This window comes from Dermacentor silvarum, chromosome 1 (genome assembly GCF_013339745.2).
Source record: "Dermacentor silvarum isolate Dsil-2018 chromosome 1, BIME_Dsil_1.4, whole genome shotgun sequence".
Classification (NCBI taxonomy): domain Eukaryota; kingdom Metazoa; phylum Arthropoda; class Arachnida; order Ixodida; family Ixodidae; genus Dermacentor; species Dermacentor silvarum.
Window position 1 is genome coordinate 58,093,648 of NC_051154.1, and position 24,733 is coordinate 58,118,380.

Here is a 24,733-nt window from a genome sequence, read left to right on the forward strand (position 1 = left end):
CGCTCCCGAGCTGCCGAGCCTCCGCCAGTATGGTGCCGCCATCTAGTTAAGGTACCTGCAAATGCGGCGCGCCCGACATGTAAGTTGTGGTTGTAAGGATTGATCAGGCTCAACAGACTGCTGTGGAGACAGCATTACAAGCCGCAGCTCGCCGTCGACGCCGGGCGGACAGTTCAGATCGTTCTCGTCAAAACGAGGAGAACAGACTGCCGCGAAGACCCTGTTGTGCGTGGTGCCCAAATTGGAGCTACTCTTGAGCCGCTCCACCAGCTTACGCTGTGACTGTGCTGCGTGTGCCGCGCAGGCCTGTGACTTTTTTTTTTCGGCACCCGGGCTTGGTTGACATTATTAAAAAGACTGGGGGAGATGGACCGGGGGAAGAGGAGGGAGTCTAGAACCCACATTACGATACCTGTGGGGACGCGTGCACCAATGCTATAGAGCCGAGAACAGCGGCCGCGCGCCTCGTGAAGGAGCACGTGTGAAACATAGCAAAAACGTGTCCTCGGGAAGGGACTTGTTTCCACCCACATCCCCGGTTCCGGAGCCCCTGGCTATGCTGTGCCTCAAAAACAGGCATCAAAAGCCGTTGCATGCCATGTGAGTGTTATTCCCGCAAAATTCCAGGCTACTGACATCCCTGAAGTACACCGAGACTACTAGCGAAGCTTCGAATACCGGGAATTACGAATAAGTGCGACGTTTCTTCCATTGCCCTGAAACAGCTCAGCCTGTCCTAGATACCTATACCAATAGCACTATACCTATAGCGGGTCTCTTCAAGTATGTACCTGTATACCACAACGGCTCCATCTGTTGTTGCACACCTAGGCATTTCCCGGTGATTTAGACAGGACAACAAATCGACATCTACGGCTGCAGAAATGGCGCCTATACGGGAGGCTGGCCTTTTTATCACTGCTCAAGCACCTCATAAATGTACGGTATTCTTCTGTGATGCCAAGCCAGCTTTATAGGCGGTAGAATGCACTCGGAAGAAAGAGCCCTATTCCATCGTGAAGTCAGAGATCGCAGACGTTCATGATGGTGCCAAGCGAAGTGGCCATATCTTCACGTTTCGATGATTGTCTGGCCACTGTGGCAATGCCTGCAATGAACTCGCTGACAGCGAGGCAAGATCGGCCTTCCATGTCTTCGTGCAGATCGGATTGCCTTCTCGCGATCAGGTGCCAACTCGCAAGTCAGGTTTAGTTGTTTACTCACGCATGACGTTACGATAATGTACAGGGCTCACGCTAACATTCAGACAGACGTATGCGTGTATTTGACCCAGATGAGAAATTCTGTACAGACCTCAAGTTTACGCGAACCCTAGCATCTTATCTACGCGGGATTTGAGTAGGCGTTGCTTTCGCCAGCCGCTGCGCACGTATCTTAGGCCAGTTGAATACGAACGCTGCCTGACGCCTGAAACACTTAATGATGCGAAAGCATCAAATGGCCCATTGAGCGGGAAAGTCGGTGGCGTCCTGTAGCAGCGAAACGGCACTACAATTCCCATTGGCTGCGACGTCACGTCACGAGCACGCCTCGACGGAGCAGAGCGGGTGAGGTGGTGTTGCGTGAAGGGAGGGGCATCGCCGCGACGCCACGTCACCAGCGCGTCTCGACGGAGCAGATACGGCGACGCGACGCCGCGGGGCGAGACAGCGCAAAACTCGAAGGACCGCTCAGCGGCGTTAAATTGGACATCAATGCTTTCGCATTCACAACTCATAAGTGCTTAGGTGTCCTCGGATTTCTTTGTGTGATTGGCCAGCTTACGTGCCGGAGCGACGGACGCTCTGGATGGTTTCCTACACTGTAAAATAATTTACACCCCTAAAAGTAAAAAAAGGGTGTAAATGTGTCTATAACTCCCACCCTTAGGGTGTGATTTATATAAGCAACACCCTAAGGGTGTGAGTTATAAACACATTTACACCCTTTTTCACTTTTAAGGGCGTAAATTATTTTACAGTGTAGGCAGCGTTGGGAGGGTAGTCATTGTCGGAGGGATTTGGTCTCGGCCCGTGGCCTAAAACTAAAACTGCGATTGTAGGCAACGCAAGTGTTGTTGGACTTACTTGTTAGTAGGGCCGTAGTGTAATGTACATACGCATTCACTCCTTCCATTCTCCTCATCATCATTCATATCCATACTTTTGCTCCTTTCTGTATTTCCGAGAGCAGCGTAGCAGGCTAGAACGCACCAGCTCAAGTCCACCTGTCTGTCTTTTCTGAAAATAAAATCCCTATTAATCGTCATCAAAATCGCATCAAGCGACGTGACCCGCTTCAATTAACTTCAATCGTTGCGCGTGCTTCAATTTCATTGCTTGATATTTCTTCCTTGTTTTGCCCATTCTGTTCGCGCAAAGGACCATGATGTACGGGCCCGTAGCGATTCACAAGCTATTCTGTCACTATCGACGGCGCCCTTCGGCGCTGTCGTCGAAAAGAAGACGAAGCTTAAAAGATGTCACGCGCAATGCTATGGCGCCGAGAACAGCGGCCGCGCGCCTCGCGGAGGAGCACGTGAGCCACATAGCAGAAACGTGTCCTCCGGAAGCGACTTGTTTCCACGACCATGGTCCGCAAGAAGCAGCTCGACCGCGCCAAGAAGCGATCGCGCTGGAAGGCCGACGAGGAGGAACCCAAGTGGGACTCGACCGTCTGTCACGCCTTGGAGGCCCTGCAAGGTCTCGTGTTTCAGGGCGTCAATGATCGTTGCAAGTCGGCTCTGCTCAAAGAACTGGTGCGTGGTTTTCCCTACTGGGTTGTTGTTCTCGGTCGTTTTTTTTTCTTTTGTTTTGGTTTTTGGTTTACCTCGTCGGCGCGATTGTCGGAAAGGAGACGCTGGCTTGGCATCTTCTTGGAGCTCATGCCAACGGCTCGAACGCATTATGTAGGGTCATTTTGGCATGTTCGCTAAAGACCTGTGCATCTTGGGTTGTTCAAAAACTAACATGCATAGTCGTCAGAAGGAATTGGCAGTGCCGATATACCATATTCTCCGGGCAAGTCAAGTCAAGCATGTCGGATTCGACGAACGCATCGTCAATGTATTCAGAACGATGCTGTGAATTGCTCTACGTCTTTTCGGTACCATGGGAACTGTTCGTGTGTTTTGCGCCTCTATGAAGTTGCGTATTGCAAACGTGCGTGGCACATTTTGCAAAGAGGTTTCGCGCATCTGCTCACAAGTCGAAACACTAAAAAGCGGACACTTGACGTATCGCGAGCCGCATTATCTTGCATATCATGAGCTGCCAATATAGGCCGGAAAATATTGCCCGTGCGCATCGGCGATAATTATGATTTTGCCGTGTTTTAACGCGGGACAAATTTGTAAGCGCAGTGTGAATTTGTTTTCCTCAAGCGTGCTTCCCACCTTAAAAAATATCATTTATAGTCCGCATCCCGCAAAACTTGAGCTCTTAAACTTGTATAGTCCGCGGACTATAGTGCGGAAAATCTTCCGAATTATTACGTGCCTTGATTCAGTTCACCCAGTTACAATATCATATTTAACAGAGAAACTTAAAACTTAATTACTTTTATTACTTAATTTTATTACTACTTTAGAGCTTCAGCTCTAAAGCCGTTTGAATGAAGTTTCTTTTTTCACTTATCGCAGATGTTATCAACATAACGCATCCTGTTTGTACTATTTGTGACGTATATATATATATATATATATATATATATATATATATATATATATATATATATATATATATACAGGGTGTCCCAGCTATCACGCAGCACGATTTAAAAAAAAAAGAGTAACGGCGTTACGCGAAGCAAACCTAGTGCGTATTGTTTCCAGTGCAGTGGAGTAGCCGTCAGTAATTTTTTCGTTACTGAGATTTAATTAGGTAATTATAATTAATTATCTAACTCGAGAAGTACTGTCCTAATTATCAAAGTCTCAATGAGAAAGTTGTAGAGCAACATGAAAAACTCCCGATACAGCTTTCTGTTCTCAATACGTGTCACATAAATGTGTTTTTCTGACAGTGAAAAGAGCCCGCGAATACACGCAGAATTGCCGCGCGACTGGCCGCTCGAGGCACTTTGCGTGTGTTCGCGGGCTTCTTTCACGCTCGGAAAACCACTTTTATGTAGCACGTATTGAGCAACAGAAAGCTGTATCAGTAGTTTTTCATGTTGCTCTACAATTTTCTCATTGACACTTTGATAATTAGAACATTACTTTTCGATTTAGATAATTAATTATTATTACCTAATTAAATCTCAGTAACGAAAACGTTACTGGCGACTACTCCACTGTACTGGAAACAATACGCATTAGGTTTGCTTCGCGTAACGCCGTTCCTCGTTTTTTAAATCGTGCTGCGTGATAGCTGGGACACCCTGTATACATATAGCTTATATCTATATTTCAATGCTCAATGAGTGGCGTATGACAAATGTAGACTAGATTACAGTCGAGTATCTTATTTCACTACAAAAGTACATATGTGTACGTACATAAGTGGTACAATGTCGTAATCAAATGTAAGCGGTGCCTTTTTCCCATCGTTTGCCTAAAACCTTTTTTTTTTTTTTTTTTGCTAGTGTTCAAATTCGTTTTCTGCTGTTCAGTGTGCGTTTAGTATCCTTCTGGTCATCAAGGGACTCGTATTTTGAGTATACAACAGTGTCATCAGCATATTGCTCAATCACATCACAACTTGCGACGAAAAATCATCATTCATGTCGCTAATATAAACACAGAACAGTAGGGGTCCAAATACAGACTCTTGGGGAACACCTGGACCTACGCCCTTCTTCAGCTTGTCGCGTCATTTGAATAAAAAAGTAAAAAAAAGTAAAAAGTAAAAAAAAAATAGAGAATGCTTTTTTTGCGACAAATAAGTTTTAATCCACAGCTTACGAGCAGATCTCTCTGCAATGTAAGGCTGTTTAATAATTTCGGGTGGAAAATTTTGTTTGAAACTTTTCTAAAATCGAAAAAAATAATATCAGCCTGTCTCATTGCGTGTACACATACGCTAATGTAATTTATTAATTCAGCATGAATTGCTGCACTTCAGGGGTCGAATTCACGAATGAATTCTGGGATTTTACGTGCCAAAACCCCGATTTGAATATGAGGCACGCTGTAGTGGGGAAACTCCGGATTAATTTCGACCACCAAGGGGATCTTTAACGTGCCCCCAATGTACGGGACATGGGCGTTTTTGCATTTCGCTCCATCGAAATGCGGCCGCCGCGGCCGGGATTTGATCCCGCGACCTCGGGCTTAGCAGCCACCGCGGCGGGCCGTAGCGGCTATGGCTACAAGCCCAGAATATTCGTCAAAACCATATTGATCTGAGTGGCCAGTTTTTGATTATTTTCAACAAATTATATTAAAAGTTTAGTCAATACATGCTGCACGTTTTTCAACGCGTGCTCATCAAGGATAACGGTCTTTAATTGTTCACATCGTCTTTAGTGCTCACTTTGCGTACTGATCACGCCGATTGTTATCATGAGTGGCGGGTGCGCGAACGCAGGCTCAGAAAAAAAGACAAAAACAATGAAATAATAAGCATAAATAATGAGAAAATGGAAGTTTTGTGAATGTGGACCCCGTCCCCTCCCCCTTTTTTCGGGAGTGTGTGTATTGTAACAAACTACAGGATTATAATAATAACTTGTTATATATGATTCTAGTGATGGCCACTTTTTTCTCAATAAACTTGAACCTCTGAGCGGACATCTCACTTAGTTCAATGGTGCTGAAAATTACGATTCAGTTCTAAAAGCGTACCCACTTATTATTGCTCCAACTTCGTTATTGAGGTTGATTTGAAAGAAATTGAAAGCCATGCTCTGCGACTCGTTTATTGTGGGCGTAAGGCACGCGCAGTAACGGCGGCAAATTTGGGATGAAGGGAGCGGGATGCGGGCCGCCGCCTTGCATATGCTAGTCCGAGTACAGACCAGTTAAAACAGCTCAATCGAAATTGGAACTGTATCCATAAGCTCCCTCCCAGCGACCTAGGAAAGCTAACCTGGCACACGCCTACATTTGCGAAAAACTTTCACTTCTTGAATGCAACGCATAGGTCTCGCCCATAATGGTCTCTTTAGTAAGTGTCATGCTTTTGCACATTACCGGCGTAGCCTCATTAATAAGCAATTCTTGAAGCCTTTTGTGTGCAACAAGGCATTTGTTTGAATCGTCCTCTTTTTTTTTTATTTTGGGCCAAATACGATGTTTCTACTTTTCAGTACAAGAGATCGCCGTTACTTGCGGCAGCCTACTGTGGGCACAATCCATCAGTAGAAGCGCTGCTCAATGCTGGAAACGACGTAAACGTCACTGCCAGGGTGAGTCTCATTTTTCTCAGACCAAAGTACAGCCGCCAATGAAAGGCGATGTTACATGGAGAGACGCGCTTTGTGCCAGGTCAAGCGGAGGGGTAACCTCTTTTCAGGTGTCACACCTGCTTCGCACAACAGCGAAATGCGAAAGTGCTGTCAGCGCAAGAGGCTACTGATTGGCTGTTTTCTCAAGTGCTTATCGACGTTGCCTTTATGCTCTTCTCTTGACCGGTTGCTTGATATATACGTCACCGGCGCAGACAATCGTGCCTACTCGCTGGTGGAACATTAAACGCAAAATTCGTGCAATTACGAAATGTTTTTTTTTTCTTTAATTTACGGGTCAAAACGATGAGCGGTAGGCATTGGAATCATTCATTTTTATGCATACTAACGGAAAATAATGAAACGCTGAACATTCCGTTCACTGTGTACCACTGCGAAGGGTACCCATCTTATGGGCAATGCCAAAAAAGAACACAGGCATGCTAACGCATTTCAACCTCCGTTATACTGATGTCCAAAATTTCTAAGCCTGCCATGACATAGCGCACAATGTGCTGGAGGCCGCCATGTATGCTCAGATTATCCCTTTTTATTCATTTTCTGCTTTGGAAATCTATTCGGTGACTAATAGTTTAGTTTCATGAGACGGGTGTGACTCCGTTTATTAAAAAATCATATGTAATCTCGCGCCACCATGACCTGTTTTCCTTTGCCTTAATCAACGTCTGTAATTGAGTTACGCCGTCCAAATTAATGATCTGTCATGCCTCTTCGCATAACAATTTCTTCAAGTACTGTATGTGGCTCACAGTATGTTCATTAGATTTAGCGCGACATCTCAGCTTGTATCATGACGTAACGGCGTTCTCTTTCTTGTTTAATTAAAGGACGGAAGCACGCCTGTAATTCTAGCCATAAGTCAAGGCCACACGGATATTGCGCTGAAGCTGCTGCAGGGAAACGCTGACGCAACCATCGTCAACCAGGCAAGCATCGCCAACCAGGCATTTAGGCTGATCGCCTGCATAAACAAAGTTCAGCGCGTATATTTTCACCAAATGTTGGCACCTGCACTAATGGTCAGGGAAGCTAAGTTTTGTGGTAAAAGCATCGTCTGCCGGCACGTTCTGAGATGCTCTAGTCAGTTGGGCTACGATGACGCAAAGCTAAGTTTGATCAAATTTTGCCGAAACTTGAACATATGTAACTCAGATTAAAACACACGAGAACGAAAAAAAAAATCGCCAGTATTAGAACGTCGTGACGTAGTGCTCTATCATGGTACTGTAACGGCCCCATCGATGCACGAATATCGAGCTCACGTGCACGTGGTGTTGTGCATAAAACAATCTATTGAAAATGATAGACATTCACAATTTATCGAACATTTACCGCCCTTCTGTCCTTGAAAGTCTGCTGTTTCGAAAATCGCAATGCCATGCAGGGTTGATGGATGACTACAATACTGTTTTTTTCAATCTTTTATTCGAATGAGCAATAAACTGTCATGCGACCTCTTCGATTTTTGAAGGCTCATGGCAAAAAAAAAAAAAAAAAAGGGGGGGGGGGGATAGCGCCTGCGTTTCTGGAAATTCAAGAGAACTGAGCAGACAGAAAATAAAATGTTGTCGGCAAATAAATAACGCATCAGTTCACAGTCGTTGATCTCAAAGAAATGCTGATGCCAACTTTATTATTTCTTCTTTAGTCCTGCGTACACATGTCGAGCATTTGACCTACTGCATTGATTAACAGAGGCAAGAAAAAAAAATACAGGCGCAGAACAGGACTATTTATGTACATTTGCATTACGTGGAGCAAACTTGGCACACTAGTCGATTCAGATATATATTGGAAAGGCGCACCATTGCGTCGGTGACTTTCTTGTCTTAAGACGGTTATACTTCCTAGTGATTATCCCTCTACAAGAGTACGTCAGAAAATCTTCCTTCAAATGTTACTTTGTTTGCTGATATAAAGAAGTCCCTGATATTTAAGAAGACGCAAAAGTGTTTCCTCTTTCACCGCCTTTCTTCTTCCAGTGCGTGTTTTTGATTCTTCACGTGCGCTAGTGATCACTACGCCGCATTTCTGATTGCGCTTTGTCATTGCGGCGTGTTCTCGCTGGACGGAAGGTTTTGTAGACCAGCTAAGCGGCCATAAAGACTGTCTAGAGCGCTGGAGCACTGCGCTGAGGGGCGTCTGTGCGCTGTCAACGAAGGCATTGGTTACCGACAGAGTGCGCTTGTTTCTTACATCTGCTACCAAGCGGGCAGATTGGCATCGCTCATTTACATCGCTTTTGATTGTTTTGGTTAACATTACCACATCCGTGCCGCACGCTTTACAAGGGAGCCCTCACTATCACGCGGCATTCAAATCGAGGCGATATCGCAGGTGGTCAATCCCTAACAGCTCCGATCGTTATCGCTGCGTGACCAGAAGATCGAGCCTGCGCAAGCACAGGTGACTTCACCATTGAAGAAAAGCCACTCTCGAACCTACCGTGCTTCCAGTAGAATACCACGAATAAATAAATAAATGAATAAATAAATAAATAAATAAATAAATAAATAAATAAATAAATAAATAAATAAATAAATAAATAAATAAATAAATAAATAAATAAATAAAAAGAATGCCACGCACAGGCTGCAGCAGCGCACCTCTCACGTGCTAGACACAGCAGTGACAGATGGTATACAGCCGCGAGCAAAAGTTTGCAAGCCACAGCATAAACAAAAATTAAAATTTCTACTAGCACAGCTTTGTAACGTGTAATTTCTTCACTATATTCCATTGGTCGAACACGCGCACGTATAGACTGCACCACTTGATTTCAGTTTGCATGTCCAGGCTATGAAGGAAAAAAAAGATGTGGCACTATTGCTCTTGAAACTTCTGTTCATGACTGTATATTGCTTTCACTATAAACAATTTTCTTATCGATAATTGAAACACTATCTGCAGCAAGATAAATAACAGTTTCTCGCTTTTATTTGTGCAATTCCGTTGCCCTAGGAAGGATACAACGCAATTCATTTAGCGATACAGAAGATGAATTCTGTCTTATTCAACGAACTCTGGATGAAACTTGAAAAACTAGGCCGCACAGAGAACTCACTGATGGACAAGGTGAGCTTGTAACTATCACAATAACTTCCGACAGCTATCGTATGCTTAAATATAATTCTGGTTGTTTTTTTTTTTTCAGAACAATAAGACTCTACTTCATGCCGCCGCTGAAATCGGATGGGACTACTGTGTAGCATTCCTGCTAGGCCGTTCCTCGATCGACATGGAACAAAAAAGCAGGGTAATGTTTTGTGAAGCCTCCGCCGTAGTTCGAGATGGCGAGAACGTGTATTCGTGATAGTATTTACTCAGCGCGAACGCTACGATCAAGAAAGAGAGCTGTTCAAAAGCATGGTAATGCCATGGTAATGCCATGGGATCAGATTTCCGACATTTTTTTTTTTAAACATCAACTGTTTAGAGCCTATTCATGCTCTACCGCGTCCGTCCTCTGTCTTCATTCTGGTTTTCGGCGTGTTCGGGGTCAATTTTCAAAGAATACACAAACGAACATAAAGGTAGCGGGCTTATATAGTCCGCAGTATATAGGGAGTAGGAGACGCGTATGTACTGGTGAGTCGCTAAAATAACTCTCCTACAAATCTAACGTCCGGATTGGGACGTTTAATAGAAACGGAATCGATTGGGAGGTTCATCAGAAGCGGTGATTCCGCAGAGCCCCTGAAATGTTTCGGCCGCGGAGAACTGGCATGGTCGAGTTCAGAAGTGCAAAGGTCTTTGCTGAAGCGGTCGTATAGATTAGTTACCGGCGCATCGACATCGTCTATGCACCATTCTCACATACGGCGCACTTCGTGAGTCGAAACAATAATCTGCCAGTGGGGTGCGCCAACCGAATAAGTACTTATTTCAAACAATCGCCAATCTGTTCAACACACATCTCGTCCTATGTGCTTGGATCGTTTCGTGCCCGAACTGGTAACCATTATTATTTTGTTTTTCGGTTCAGGTTTGTTTCGGGTTCAGGTGCGTTCCAAGAATATTGGTTCGCGTTCTGGTTCAGCTCCGGCCAAAATTCCGGTTCAGATGAAGTTTTATTGCGATAGCAAATATATGGACACTTCAACCGGATTTCTGCCGTCGGCGTCGCCGTCGCCGTGAGGTTCCCTATAGATAAAATCTTCGCCGCGCGCCGTATGCCCGAGCGGAAGCGTGCGGGGACGCGCGCTATCACGGAGAGCGAACGCACTCAATCTCCCACGCGCAAGCAAGGAAGCGGGAAGCCAGCGCACTTCTACTCTGCCAACAACCGCGCTCGTCTCGCCCGCACGGTCTCTTATCTCCCCACGGCTCTGACCTTTATGCGCCGTGCATTCGCCGCTCAGTTTCCGTTGAAGCGATAGACCGCACGTACCTTCGCCCGCTGCGGCGTATATATGCGCTTGCTGCCAGCGGTTTGACAGTCGTTGTCTGCAGTCATTCAGTGTGATCTATTCACGTTTGTTTGTGCGCGCTCACACCACGCTTGTTCATTCAGTTAGTAATAGTCGGGCCACATTTTCCAACGCACGCTACACATGCAATGCTGCCCGGATCGGCAGTGCAGAGCTACAGGTGTGTCCCTTCGCACGCGCTGCCCACGGGAAGCGCTTCTCATCAACACCACCATTTCAAACGCGCCTTCTCGTGGTCATCGAGTCTCTCTTCATGTCGGTCTACTTACGCCGCAGCACACCTGCTTACTTAATCAGCTCATGTTGACTACAATTCATATTGCTACCAAAGCCGCTCACCTTACTTCGTATGACATTGCTGTGTTGCTATCGCATTCATTGCTTCGCCCTTAGGGCGAAACTGTGACATTTTTTTTTGGTTCGGCTTCGGTTCGACACCGTGGAAGGAATCACGGCTTTTGCGAGGAGACAGCTAGTACTTGGCCAGATATGGGAATATACATGTAGGAAGAAAAACATGTGCTTCCAGATGCATACATCATGACACGATCGCCGCTACAGACAAGCGCCGTACACTATATAACACTATCCCGCAAGTACATAGCCGAAAATGACACTACTCAGGGACCAGTTCTTGTTGGATTGAACATTTAAGCGTGCATCACACTGAAACAAGGGATTTTCAACCAGCCCTCGCATGAAAAGCTGTAAATGCAGTATTATAAAAATATGGTATTTTTCACTTTTAAGTGAGCTCTTTATTGTGCTAAGCAAGTTTCAGCATGAAATATCCATGACACTCTTTGGCCTATATGCCCTTATGCCATAAAACGGTATCAGTCATCAAGCTTCAGTGTGAAGGGTAGTTTTAGGCAGGTGGAGAAATAGCGATGGGCGGCGAGATTTCCAAGTACCTGTATCTTTGCGGTGTGGATACTGGGTGTAGAACAACATAGCGGTGCCTTGCAAGTAAATAGCGAAGTGATGGCGCAGCACGAAAAACCCGTGAAAGTAAGATATTCCAAGATGACTTACTGAAGAAATAGAATGTGTGATAAGACTGCAATACTGAGCTGTACACTATGCGAACTATGACATTGAAAAAGAAATATTTATTGATAACTCCAAGAGGAGCGCTTTACTTTTTGAGGCTTCTACCGGGTGCTTGAGGACAATATGCTATACAGGCAAAAGTTTGGAAATAAAGATGGTACTTACCCCTGCTGTATACAAGCCAGGGAAGCCACTGAGGGTATTTTAATGCACGTGTAATACCTTTCAGCTTCAAATAGATGACGGGGGTAAAATGATCCAGGAGGCATTGGGATTTAATGTAACCCGCAGGGAGATTAATATGCAAAATATGGAAATAGGTAAGATTGGGTTAGGCTAAAATATTCGTGAAAAAAAAAGCTGGGAGAACAGATGTCAGGACGTGAAGGGAAGGCACGCCGACATGTACTATCTGAATAAATATAAATTCAAACAAACTGAAAAAGAAAATAGTGTTTTGTTGCGTTTTTAGCTTCGCCCGCACTTTTAGCCCTGGCTCATTTCAGGTTGTAAAACGTACATTTGAGACTGCAACATGCTTCGGAATAGGCTACGCAGTGACTGCACATCGCACTCCATGTAATTATTATACATGCTATATTGTATTTTGATCACCCGCCGTGGTTGCTCAGTGGCTATGGTGTTGGGCTGCTGAGCACGAGGTCGCGGGATCGAATCCCGGCCACGGCGGCCGCATTTAGATGGGGGCGAAACGAAAACACCCGTGTACTTAGATTTAGGTGCACGTTAAAAAACCCCAGTTGATCCAAATTTCCGGAGTCCCCCACTACGGCGTGCCTCATAATCAGATCGTGGTTTTGGCACCTAAAACCCCATAATTAAAAAAATATTGTATTTTGATCACTTTACTTCTGTTTGTGCTTCAATTTATGCTGATAGTACCTTCCTTTACGGTAAGCTGACATGTGTCATGACCCCAACACAAAGGGTAATCTATCTATCTGGCCCGCCAGCCAGTCAGCGGTAGACCAACGGTAGACCGCCGCTGAAAACGTAAATAAATGGCGGCTGGTCCTATCAATTGAACAACCTGAAGATGAGCAATGGCTTATGGGCAATTCATTTCATAAGTCGCTGTTGTAGTATGTGCATGAAACGGGCCTCCGTGCTTACATGTAAATTCAGTCCCACATTATGCATAGGGGAAACATAGGCGAATGAAAAAAAAAGAAAAGAAAACAGCGCAAAGGGAAATGACGCAAAGAAAGTTAAGCGCCTTCTTCGCATATTTAGCGTCTTCTTCGCATACTGGCTTTGAGGCTGTTTTTCTGCTCAGGTCATTAACCAACAAGCTCAAATCAGCTGTCATCATGGGCCCTATGAGTTGGTAGATAAAGAATAACGCTGAAATGAGGCTCTTATCGTGCGTTGCCGTATATGACGCGTGTTGCCTTGTCCGTGAGCCACAAAAATAATTTATTTTTGTGGCTCAAAAAAACTTAATTTTAAAGGTCTGGGGGTTGTTCTTGCCGCAGAGCTTCACTGCTAGGCTTACAGTCGCTTAATGGCGTCAGGACCCATAGCAGCTATCATCGCCGAAATTGACGAATGAGATTGTGGCTGTAAAGCTGTGGTTGAAGACAGCAGTTTTATCAAAAAAAGTATGTATCTGTGCTTGTGTGCAAATAAAAAAAAAACAGTTGGAAGACAGCGCATTGTCTACATTCTAGTCGTTTTTATATTGTGTGATTTTCTGTGCTGATAGGTACTATGAATTCGTACTTCGAGCTTGCGCAGATCAGCACTTTATTAAGGCATCAGGATGTTTTAGTACTATGAATTATTACCTGGACTTGGAATTCGTATGAAAATAGAGGCTAATGTGGCCACTCAGTCATGCAATTACATGAGTTAAAATTGAGCTGTCGTGTTAGTTCATCTATTATATTGCTGATAATATTGTTTAAATAATATGCTAGGCACTATGAGTCGACAGATGGCGCCGCTGCTCGATGTATAAAGTCTCTGAAGTCTAAATCCCAATTTCCGCGGTCTTTGGTTCACCTGCAGATTATGTTTATATGCAGGATGGGAAGACTCCTATGATGTGCGCCGCCGCTGAAGGCCAAACTGACATCGTCGGTCGCTTGCTTCAAGCTGGGGCGCATGTCTTTACCGAGGACCCGGTAAACAATAGTTGCAGAAATACTTGCTGTTTTCTTTGTCCACTTATAAGTTTAAATGCAAGTCCGTGGGTAATAACTAATATAACCATTCAAATATGACAGATGTGTATGAAAAGCAAAATGAAAAAAGAAATCTGAAAGAAATTCAAATATTTTGCACGTATGAAAGTATTTTTTAAGAGGCTTAGTTACTATCCTTTCGGCTCCAACCTGTGGCAAGTTGTATTTTCGCCCACTTTCATTTTCATTTGCCCTCTTATTACTACATTTCATTAAAAACTAGAGTTGATTTCCGCAATACTTTCATTGGTTTTATTGTATATTAGATTTACCTGATTGTGACTAGCAAAAATGGAGCCCCTCGGTTCCCCCTTCTTCTAGTTTATTGCTATTAGGTCATTTTTTAAACTGCTCACTGAGAGTCAGTCGCAATGTTATTTCGCAATATATTAGTCACAAGCAGCCCCTCGTCGTAGTATGCACCGGTCGGAGCATTTTTCAAGCCCAGTAAGTTCTTCAATCGAGGGATGCCGTTGCCCTCCATTCGACGAAGTCGAAGAGCTTCGAGTCGAGGTTTCAAAATACAGGGGTTAGGCCAGCGAGTCATATACTTTCAGGTAAATTATTTTACTTAATCACGGATAAACGTTAGTAACTTCATTATCGGCCGACTTCACTTCCGAAGTTGCAACGTGTGTCCTAAAATGCTTGATTAAGAGGATAAACCGCATAACTTTATTATTTAGTGAATTGAACGTTGATATTTGTTGTGCAAGAGATGTCACCATCACCACTATCATCCCTATCAATTGCACTATCAGCTTAGGTGATTTTTAAGAAGTTCTTCGGAATAAGAAATAAGAGGCCGTATAACTAGATATAACCGTACATAAAATTCACATGAATACCAAAGTTCTTTTTCAAAATAGATGCACCCGTGTTCCGTGCATTCTGTGCACGTTAAAGAACACCAGGGCTTCAAAATTAATCCGGAGTACCCTACGACCGGTGTGCCTCACAATCATATTGTAGTTTTGGCATCTAAAACTCCAGAATTCAATGACAGCCTCCGCTACTCTGTCATTACTAAAACGCATGGGCCATCTGGTGCTAAGAATGTTTCTCTATATTGTCAGGTGTCGGTGTTTTTTATTTTCTGGCAGGTGTTCATTTTCAGTGTAATATCACTGTTATTAAGTTGTCGCTCCGCACAAGACGCGCCCTACATCACCCAAAATTCTTGATTGTTGTGAGTTTTATAACGAACGAGGCGTGTCTGGTCAGACTGCGCGCGCGTCGTGAATAGTGCTGTACTACATCCGCGAATATATACGCGAGCACCAACAATTGATCTGGAATTTATGGTTATGGGACCCGATTCGATTACCAGTAACCATGCTCGCCGCTATCGTTGTGATTTGAATGCTGCTTGTCTTTCTGGGCACAAGGTCGTCCAATAAAGAGTTAGATTCCTGACTCATACTTTTGGCTGAATTTCCCGTTCCTCACCGTCATCACTACGTCACAATGTTTTGAAGGGTGTCGCACATGACAAATGCCGATTAATTTTTGAAAACAGTAGGAATGACTCTCAATAACAAGAACGAATCATTACGTTTCGCGCACATAAGGAGTAAGCATATCCTTTTGCAAACGGCAACTGTCTTAACAATTGGTGTTGCTAACATTTGGAGTCATCCCTTTCCTATTTTACGTTCGCGTTGTTCGGCCTTGAATGACACCAAGAAACTATGCGTGGTTGGTTCCTTATAGTCTTTAAATGATTTCGACACTGGCGCATAAGTATAGGGAGTTAAAGGTTAGTTCCCAGTTCAGAGATACTGGTTTGTTTCATCTTTTCTTGATTACTTCTTCATGGCAGCCGAGAATGTTGCTCAGAACACTGCTGGGTAGAGTCAGATATTTTTCTGGGCTGCAATACTGGCACGTGTTATAAACGCAGGTCACGCCGAAAGTATCCAAATAATCACTTCACACTCACTTCCTGTTAACTCTTCACAGTGTGGTGCGACGGCGGCATGTTTAGCAATTTGCCGGCGGCATGATGCAACCGCAAATGTGCTCTTCAACAAGATGAATGCAGCTGAAAAGGCACAGTATGTATCGGTAAGACAAAAACATGTATTCATGATGATAGTCTTTATTTGTGTTGCATGAAACTACTGTTCTAGCTAGCTAAACTAACTAATTAGTAAGGTTAGCTAGTGAAGTCAGGAGAAGATCTAGCAGAAAAGTTATGTTTTTTTAGGCTTGTAATTTATCGTTTATTTCTTTTTTTATCTTTTTTTTTTTTTGCTAATGCGAATCGGTGGTTATTTGGCGGTGTTTGATTGTTTGCTTTCAAATACTTAGTGTATATTTGTGCTTTGCCGTGCAAATGTCAAACCGTACTACTTAGTGGAGACAAAAGACGGGAAAGATATTGTTACGGGGATAAAGTGCCACGAGACAGTGAAGGGGCTGCTACTGTCGGCAATTCACTGGTCATCGCGGAGCAACCAAAACGGCGACCGCTTCGAAGTTCCGTGCTTGGTTGACGGAGCCGGCATGCTGACAGGTTTACCCAGCACTTTGACCAAAAGATGTTACGGGGATAACGTTTATTTGGGGAGTATTGCTATATACAAGGTTTGGACAAGCAGCGGCGACGGATGTAAGGCTTCCGCGCGCCTCTGGCCACTTCGTCGCCGTCGTCTTCGTCCGACCGACAGTAGCAGCCCCTTCGCTGTCTCGTGGCAATATGTAAAAAAAAAAAAAAAAAATGTTCACGTCTGAAGGTTCAAGCTTTTGCAGTCTAAGTACTAAACGCCTCACTTACATCTCATGTATACAGATATGTATGCTTAAAAGCAAGGTAAGTGCTTCTGAAGATGCCTTGGCGCCAGCAAGAACCATACCGTGTCCAAAAGATCCAATTCCCCTCAGAGATGGCTCATCTTTTCTTGCGCACATAGTTACGCACGCAGCTCTCAGTTCGTCATAGCACAGTTTTCCGCATTACAATGGAATAATTAGCCGAAAGCGGTAAAGCGATGACATTCGTTTGGTTGAGTAAATCTAGGCACCTCACCGGAAGAACCGCTGGGATTGCCTTTTCATACATGTACAATTTTCTATTCCTTTATGATTTAATAAACGTCTTTCTCTCTCTCTCTCTCTCAATGTAAATTAATAGGAAGGTGTCGTGTTATTTTTGTGTTGACATGCAAAGATGCCGCAATGATAGCGTTACCTTGCATATATGAGGGGGCACTATTCACAGGCAGAAAACATTCGAAAAATAATTTGTTTTTGTAAACCAGCCGAATGGATTCTGTATCTCTGAGGTAATATAGAACAGACACAGGCGTGTGGTTATATACGTTGCACTTTATCCCGAGGAAATGAAGACTCTTTTTTAATTTTGCATATTTTTGAATTGCTGTTGCGTCTATACATAAGATCACGGCAGATGAATTTCGCAGCAGTGCATTTAGATCAGACGAAAGCAACAAAAAAGTATATTGCGTATAACAAAAATCAGAAAAATTATTTTGTTTTACAATAATCTAATTTCACAACACATGACATGCATCTAAGCGGTTCCACTGTTCAGCGAAATACTGTCATTCTTTTTTTTTTTTCGCTCACATGACAGTATAAGAAATCATAGGTACTATCAACCAAAAAAGCTTACGGACCAAGGGATCTGACAAAAAGCTGAATATCTGCGCAGCCTGAAAACTCAGACTGGTATTCCCATTTCCAGCGTCGACTGGTATATGCGAACAACATTGAGATGCACGGTTTTATTGGCTACTTTTAAAGGCTGCTCGGATATTTTGCGTTTTCTGAGATCCCGTGATCCGTAATCATTTTTGGTCGATAGTACATTAGTCAGTGCGATGTCACGGACTTCAAGACATTTTTTTTTGTCGTATTTGAGTCGTTTCGCATAGTAGGATTTCTCGAAACTTACCAAGTTCAGTATTTTGCTCATTTAGAATGCAATGTAGTCCTTCCTTGCTGATGTAAAATTTAACCAGGCCTGATAAGACGCCCTCAAAATATATGACGTCATGGCGAGCCACTCACCTTTCGTTTTTGCGTTTCTTCTCTCGGCAAGAGTGACCTTTCTGGTTTTGTCAAGGGGTAGTTCGCTAATACAGGTCAACTGACATATATGTTTAGTGTCCCTTTAAAGCCATGCAATGGGCTAGTAATAAATTAAACCAAATGAAGAGCAATATCTTTTCATCTAAAATCTAAAATTGTTTGGCCATTATGGTAATTGAAACTGTGAAGAACTTTAAATATTTGGGAGAGTTCTTTTTAATATTCTTCTTTGTCATATAGGCTACTTGTACAAGAAATAGCGTTAATTTTTGACAGGCCCAAATTGATATCATATGTGAACTGCTGCGTGCCCAACTGTGGCACATCATCACAACGTAATTGTCGAGGACTTAGCCAGCTGCAAAATAGGGCCATTCGACTTCTTACATATTCCCAACTCGACTAGATGTCTGAATCTTCGTTAGCGAGTCTCAAGTTGCCGAAATTGAAATACATGAAGAGATCTTGCCACCGAGCACCGTCTCCAGACTGCGCCCGGCGCCTGCGATTCCTCGTAGTGCACGACTGCTGGATTCGAGATCTGTCGGCCAGTCGCGGCCAAGGGCATGCATGCGGATACGTCGGTGACCTTGTCGAGACACAGGCCTGTGTGTTATGTTGCTCGCAAGCAGCCGGTGTGGCTGAGCTGGCTGAGCACCTTTGCTTACTCCCGCATGTGCTTGAGTCGAGTGTTAATTGTGACGAAGCGTATTCGTCGCGCTACGCTGTGCGCACTCGCGAGCGACAGGGAACGGGATATGAAATGTGCTGTGCAGATACGTTCGGCATTAAGTGTCTAACGAAACGTGGCAGCTGCGCTTGACAACAGCGTCGCTGAGTGTGACTGGGGATACCGAGATCATACTTCGGCCAAGTGGAAAGTGACATTTGTAAAAAAAAAAAAAAAAAAAAAAAAAAGATACTGCTATTAATGTGTTTAGGCATCGTCGAACTCCTTGCTGACTGACAGAGGCCACGTAAAGAAAATAGTCAAATTTGAACGTGAAATATTTATTGTATTATTTAAAAATACTGCGAGCCAATGATTTGGCCCAAGAGGAGGGGCTACAACAGCAAATAATGAAGCAAATGACAGAAGAAAAAATGTACATAAAGACAACAAATAAAACAGTGATGCAAAATTTTCAAGCAACAAAACGCTTTTAAAAGAAGACAAATATTAAATTTCTGCATCAAAATAACTCGATGCGACAACAGCGGCAAAAAGCGAGTTCCAATCTTCAATGGTCCTCGGGGGGGAAAAACGAAAAAAAAATTTAATTTATAGCTGTTTCTCATTGCAAATATTGGAGTAATGGCGAGTCTTTACGGCTTTGACAATGAAATAAATAATGAATGAAAGGATAAAAGTCAAGGCAAACCGCTAGGAAAGTCGCATGCATCGAAAAGCTTTATTTGCGGCGGTAAACTTGTGGCAATGTTAATTCACATTGGTGCCCAGTTACAAATGCTAAAGCTAAGTAAACAAATCGAACAGTGTCGCCGCTCCTTTACGACGGCAGTACTTTCAGAAATAAGAGTTTTGGAAAGAATCTGCGTAATTAGAAAGCTGTCGCAGGCACTCCCATTCCTTAGTAATCTGCACAGCGCATTTTCTCTGACGCTCATGAAATGCAACACGCGCGCCTGACGCACGTACTCCAAGTGCTCGAAGGACACATGCGCACGGTGTAGCTACGGCTGACAGATCTCGTACCCAGGAGCTACCGCTAGGCGTCGCAGGCGCAGTTCAAGAGCCGGCGCTCGGCTACAGCAGACAAGTGTGTCTATATTTGTACGATTATCACTCGAGCGAGCGCTTTAATTGTTCAATATACTCATCATAAAGGCAATCCTTACAGCTATAGAACATGCCAAATACAGATTATTATTGGAAATTGGACTCGTATCCAACAATTTACCCTACAAATATCAAAATATCGCATTCTTAATCGTCTGAACGGCGGAAAATACCGGCAACACACTTGGAATCGCATCCTTTTGGTTGGCTATAGTAGGAGAAAGTTAGGAGAGAGTTGCTGGTGGCACGCCCTGTCTCTTTACTTCGTCCATTGTCCTTGCGCCAGACCTCTCGGTATTGACCCTTTTCGCGGCGATCCCGTGGGCGCTGCCATGTTTGATCACGTGGTGACGCGTCCATTGCTTGCCTCAACTGCCTCCGTTGCCTCCTTGTTTACAATGGAAGTGTATAACGCCGGCGCGGCTTAGAAAACTTCTGTTTTGGGAGATATCGTAAACGGTGACTGGGTGAACGACACGAAGCTTTGATCACAGCTTCAGAGGATATGCAAAAACGCTTTCGGAGCTGATTAACCTATGTTCAAACGGCGCAAGCAGCGTATATTGTGCTTGTTCTAAAAGCGGGGCTAAATATGTATTTCAAGCTATCCAAACATTCCGCTCATCAATTGAATCAGGATTAGTGTGTCTTGCTCTTTGTACTTTATTTGGCAAATATTTTGAAGCAGCGGCTTGTCAGTGTCTGACACAGTGAAGTGTCACTCGCTCGCGGGTGTGCTCAGTTCCGTTAGATTGGTTCTTGCTGCGCACAAGGCTTGAAACGCAGCTGTTCTGCACATTGCAATACCTTGTAGCAAATGCGTATTATCGCGAGTTACTCGCTTACTCTTGTGGACCTTCACCAAACATTCAGCTTCGGCCATTCAGTGCGCTATCGATGTAGTATCGTCACTTATTGTGCGTATATAGTGTGCATATATTCAAGTGTGCGCCCATTCACTAATTCTTGACACGTTGGCGAAAGAGTGGATGTAAGTTTCCGAGCTGACTGGGGTATATGTGCGTAAATACTTTGCGCGAAACCTACTATGACAGGAGGCGGCGCTACTCCCGTTATCATTGTTTAAAGAGCAGTACTCACTCTTGCCGACGTACCGGGGCTGAAACCCTTTCTTCGAAGGTTAGCAATACAACGCAGGCGGATGAGCAAATTTCTGTATCCTCGAGGAAAGTGGTGCATCTTGAAGTGCCGGAAAAACGTACGGACAATTGCAGCAGCGGTCCGCGAACTTGGCCCCACATATTCATTACATTCCTTAATATGCCAGTCACTATTTTTGCAGCCAACTACTGCATACGTCTTCAATCCACAGGATTCAAACCAGAGTGAATAGAGCACAGTGCGTTAGCGAAAACTCAGTAGCATTTCCGACAGGTGATCGCACAGAAGCAACTTAGAAGCGGTGATGGTTTCGTATTCGTGCGCGGTCGCTGAGGAGAGGTATGGCGCGCCGCCGTAAGCGCCATCTTGTTTCTTTCAAACAAACTGCTTCGCGAAAAGGGTCAATACATTAGGCGTAGCGCGAACGCTAAAGCTTCAAATAGACCCTTTGCCGGTGGTATACACGTCAGCAGCACGATACAGTCGACTCTGGCGAATCGTACACCTTTCAGAGGAGGATCTCCCTGCTCCAGTCCCCGAGCGCATCGTCGCGCGACCACCGCTGTTTCTATCGGGACACGCTGTTCAAGGTGCTGCTGTTTGTTCGGCGCCAACTGGAAGGCGGCACGGAGCTGCTGCTCAGCAACGACGTGTTCACTTCCCTGGTCTCGTGCGGGCGGCGCAGCCGCAGCGACCCGTCCGTCTTGGGACCCCTGTTCCACCTGTGCGCGTGTATGATGCACGACAAGGCCGACTACAGCAAGTACGTGCACGCCGACATGGTGGAGGCCTTCATGCGCTCTGGCGGTCTCGAGCTCGCGCGCGACGTTCTCGGCCACGACACGGAGTCATGCGACTTCCAGTGCCGCTGCTCGGCGCTGCTGCCGGTGCTGCCCGTGGCGGAACTCGACGAGGGGCTCCGCTGGGTGCGCGAACACCTGGACGAGCTGGTGAGGCCCTTCCACGAGTTCGGCGCCAAGAAGGACGTCCTGGCGTACTGGGTCGAAGGCGAACGCGTCAAGACCGACGTCATGTGGGAGCGCTTCAGCGAGTCGTTCGGTCGCCTCCACCTGGAGGTTCGCGGCACGCCACTGAAGTGCGACGGTGGCGGCGCCGTGGGGACTGATCCAGCGAACGACTCGAGCGCGCCGTTCGCGTTGCTGCAAGGCACCGCCGTCAAGCGCAAGAGTCCGCCGCCGTCCTTGAGGAAGCAAAACCACAAGGCGGCGAACAAGAAGGCACCACGAGCACGTGCCGTCCAGGCTCTACTGCAGGTGACCTTCACCGAGGAATCTCGCGTGCCCAAGAAAGTACGCAGAGTTCCGCCTAGCCTGCCAAAGGACGAGGAGAAACCCCCCGCCATGAAACCGGTCAACGTCTTGGAAGTGATGTCTATGGCTCCTACAGTGATCCCGGCAGCACTCCCGCTGCAAGGCTACGCCAACGCCCTGAAAACCAATCTTCCTAAGGAGGAACCTCCACTGCATCTGGTAGGTCATCTTTCTCTGCGTATAACATTAAAGACCATTCACATACCTCAGCTGTTCCAATGGGAACGTTAGGCGAGGGTATTGTGCAGGGGAACTGAAAAAGCCGGAGCATGTAATGGTGAATTTTCAATGCCGAATAAAGACACTCCACAATATAACTAACAAAACACACCATATATTAGTTATTCAGAATTGTTTTTGATGTAAATAAGAAAGGTGAGCAGCAGGTAATGGCTAATTTACAATAATAAAGTAAGCTAACGAAACAATATGCAATACAATGTCAACAAAAAAACAACCCGCCGTGGTTGCCTGGTGGCTATGGTGTTGCCCTGCTAAGCACGAGGTCGCGGGATCGAATCTCGGTCACGGCGGCCGCACTTCGATGGGTGCGAAAGGGAGAGAAAGATAGAAAGAGGGAAAGAAAGAGAGAGACAGAGAGCCCCTCCCCTGTCGAGAAAATGGGGGTAAGCGAAGGTTGTCGTGTGTGTACTTGACCTACCACTTTTCGTTCCCTTTCCTTCTACTTTTGTTTTCCTTTCGTGCAACTTTTCCTTCCGTTGCGTTGTACGTTTCCTTCCCTCGACGTATACATTTAAAAAAACGTTTATGTTTTATTACCGTGACACGTCGTGAACTTTACGTTACCCTGACGAAGGTCAGATACACACACGACAAGCTTCGCTTACCCCCCTTTTCTCGACAGGGGAAGGGCTGATGAATTTTTTCGATAAAAATTTAAGTGGTACTATACAATCGTAATGCAGTAATATTTCTTTATGTAAACGAAGCATTATAAATATTGAAATACATAAAAATGAGGCGTAATTTCTGCTTGAAAGCATCAGGATCGCGCATCTCAACAACGTTTTCTTGGAGACCATTCCAATGTCTAATGTCTCGAGGCAATGCCGAGCCATGAGAGCCGCATATGCTTGGCCGAATAGACGCAGAAAACTTAAGTGGTTGTGAAGAAGATGAGAACTATGCGAACGAACAAGCGGGAGTGTATATTTTTCTTTTTTTACCACATGTCCTTGAATTTTGTTTCGTACTATGTTCTTTTGTATCTTGTTGTACGCCCAACTGCTTGATCCTAGGGCTGCAGTATATTGTAAATACATAAAAAATAGTAATGCGATAGTCGGGTAATACATTTTGTGAACGAGGCAAAGAAGGCGTAATAATCTTGCGTTACCCTTGCGCTGGATTGAATCGATAACGCTGAGTACATATCAAACGAGATCCGCTTGTAGTCACGGACGATGAAGCGTACCGCATGGTTTTGAATAAGTTCGGGGGACTGGATTGGCCTTGTAAAGGGACCATATATACAAGCTGCAAATTCAAGTTTAAAGCAGGCAAATGTTAAGCACGCAACCTTTCGTGTAGCGGGTCGATATCAAGATTTCGTTGCAGACAGCCCAAAATAATGCGCGATTCTCTGGCCAATATTGTTTTCAAATAATAAGTCCACAATATATCCAGTGCCAAATAAATGCCTATATAAAACATGTCTCTATTACAGGGTCAATTTTTGAGAGAGTATACGTAAACAAAGAATAGGGTTGTTTCCGGTTAAATATAATGAGCATTTAGATGCGATAAGAGTCATTTGCCAGGATGAGCAGCGAAAGAGCACGGGTTTAGGAAAGGTTCTTAAGCGAAAGAGATAAATCAATTCACCCACAAATTGCTTCAGTATGTGCATGGACAGCGGCATTACAACTGATCGCTTATTATCAATTTCATCTGACTGTTTATGTTGCCCGCTACCCCCTAATAGCTCACTTATAATCTCTACACTTAAATTTCTTAACAACGTCGTGGATTGAAAAGCTTGCTAACATTTCACAAGAAAATAACTGTCGTGGGTGACCATTTATCTACATTAAGTCACGTGGCTTCCGAAGTCCTACAGCTAGGGGACGGTTTTACGCTTGTTATTATTTTAATTGTCCCGAACTACTTGCCATCTGAAATTCATCAAGAATAAGTTTCTTTGCAGATGGTAATACAATTTACCGTGAAGTTTGCGCAGCTACAAAGCACATCTTGAGAAGGATCTTGAACGCATTCAAACCTGGTACTGTATTTTGTGGTAGTTCTTTTCCAACGATTCATTTTTTTATCATACGTCCATTCGAATTGACGTATGCGATAGCG

General features: G+C 44.6%; 2 protein-coding genes across 2 annotated transcripts in view; both read left to right on the forward strand.

Annotated features, from left to right (window-relative positions):
- Positions 1-2,579: 2,579 nt before the first annotated feature.
- Positions 2,580-8,420, forward strand: LOC119449777 (fibronectin type 3 and ankyrin repeat domains protein 1-like). The gene is made up of 4 exons (XM_037713040.2): positions 2,580-2,758; positions 6,250-6,348; positions 7,236-7,334; positions 8,391-8,420. Exons 1-4 carry the CDS (start codon positions 2,591-2,593, stop codon positions 8,418-8,420), a joined length of 396 nt encoding a protein of 131 aa, XP_037568968.2. The 5' UTR covers positions 2,580-2,590.
- Positions 8,421-9,373: 953 nt separating this feature from the next.
- The window catches only part of LOC119463908 (uncharacterized), a 65,719-nt gene continuing 50,359 nt past the window's right edge, over positions 9,374-24,733 (forward strand). Inside the window, exons 1-5 of the mRNA XM_037724733.2 lie at positions 9,374-9,483; positions 9,563-9,664; positions 13,940-14,038; positions 16,061-16,165; positions 21,590-22,567. Coding sequence (XP_037580661.1) covers positions 9,406-9,483; positions 9,563-9,664; positions 13,940-14,038; positions 16,061-16,165; positions 21,590-22,567 — 1,362 coding nt within the window. The 5' untranslated portion in view covers positions 9,374-9,405. The remainder of the gene's footprint in view (positions 9,484-9,562; positions 9,665-13,939; positions 14,039-16,060; positions 16,166-21,589; positions 22,568-24,733) is intronic.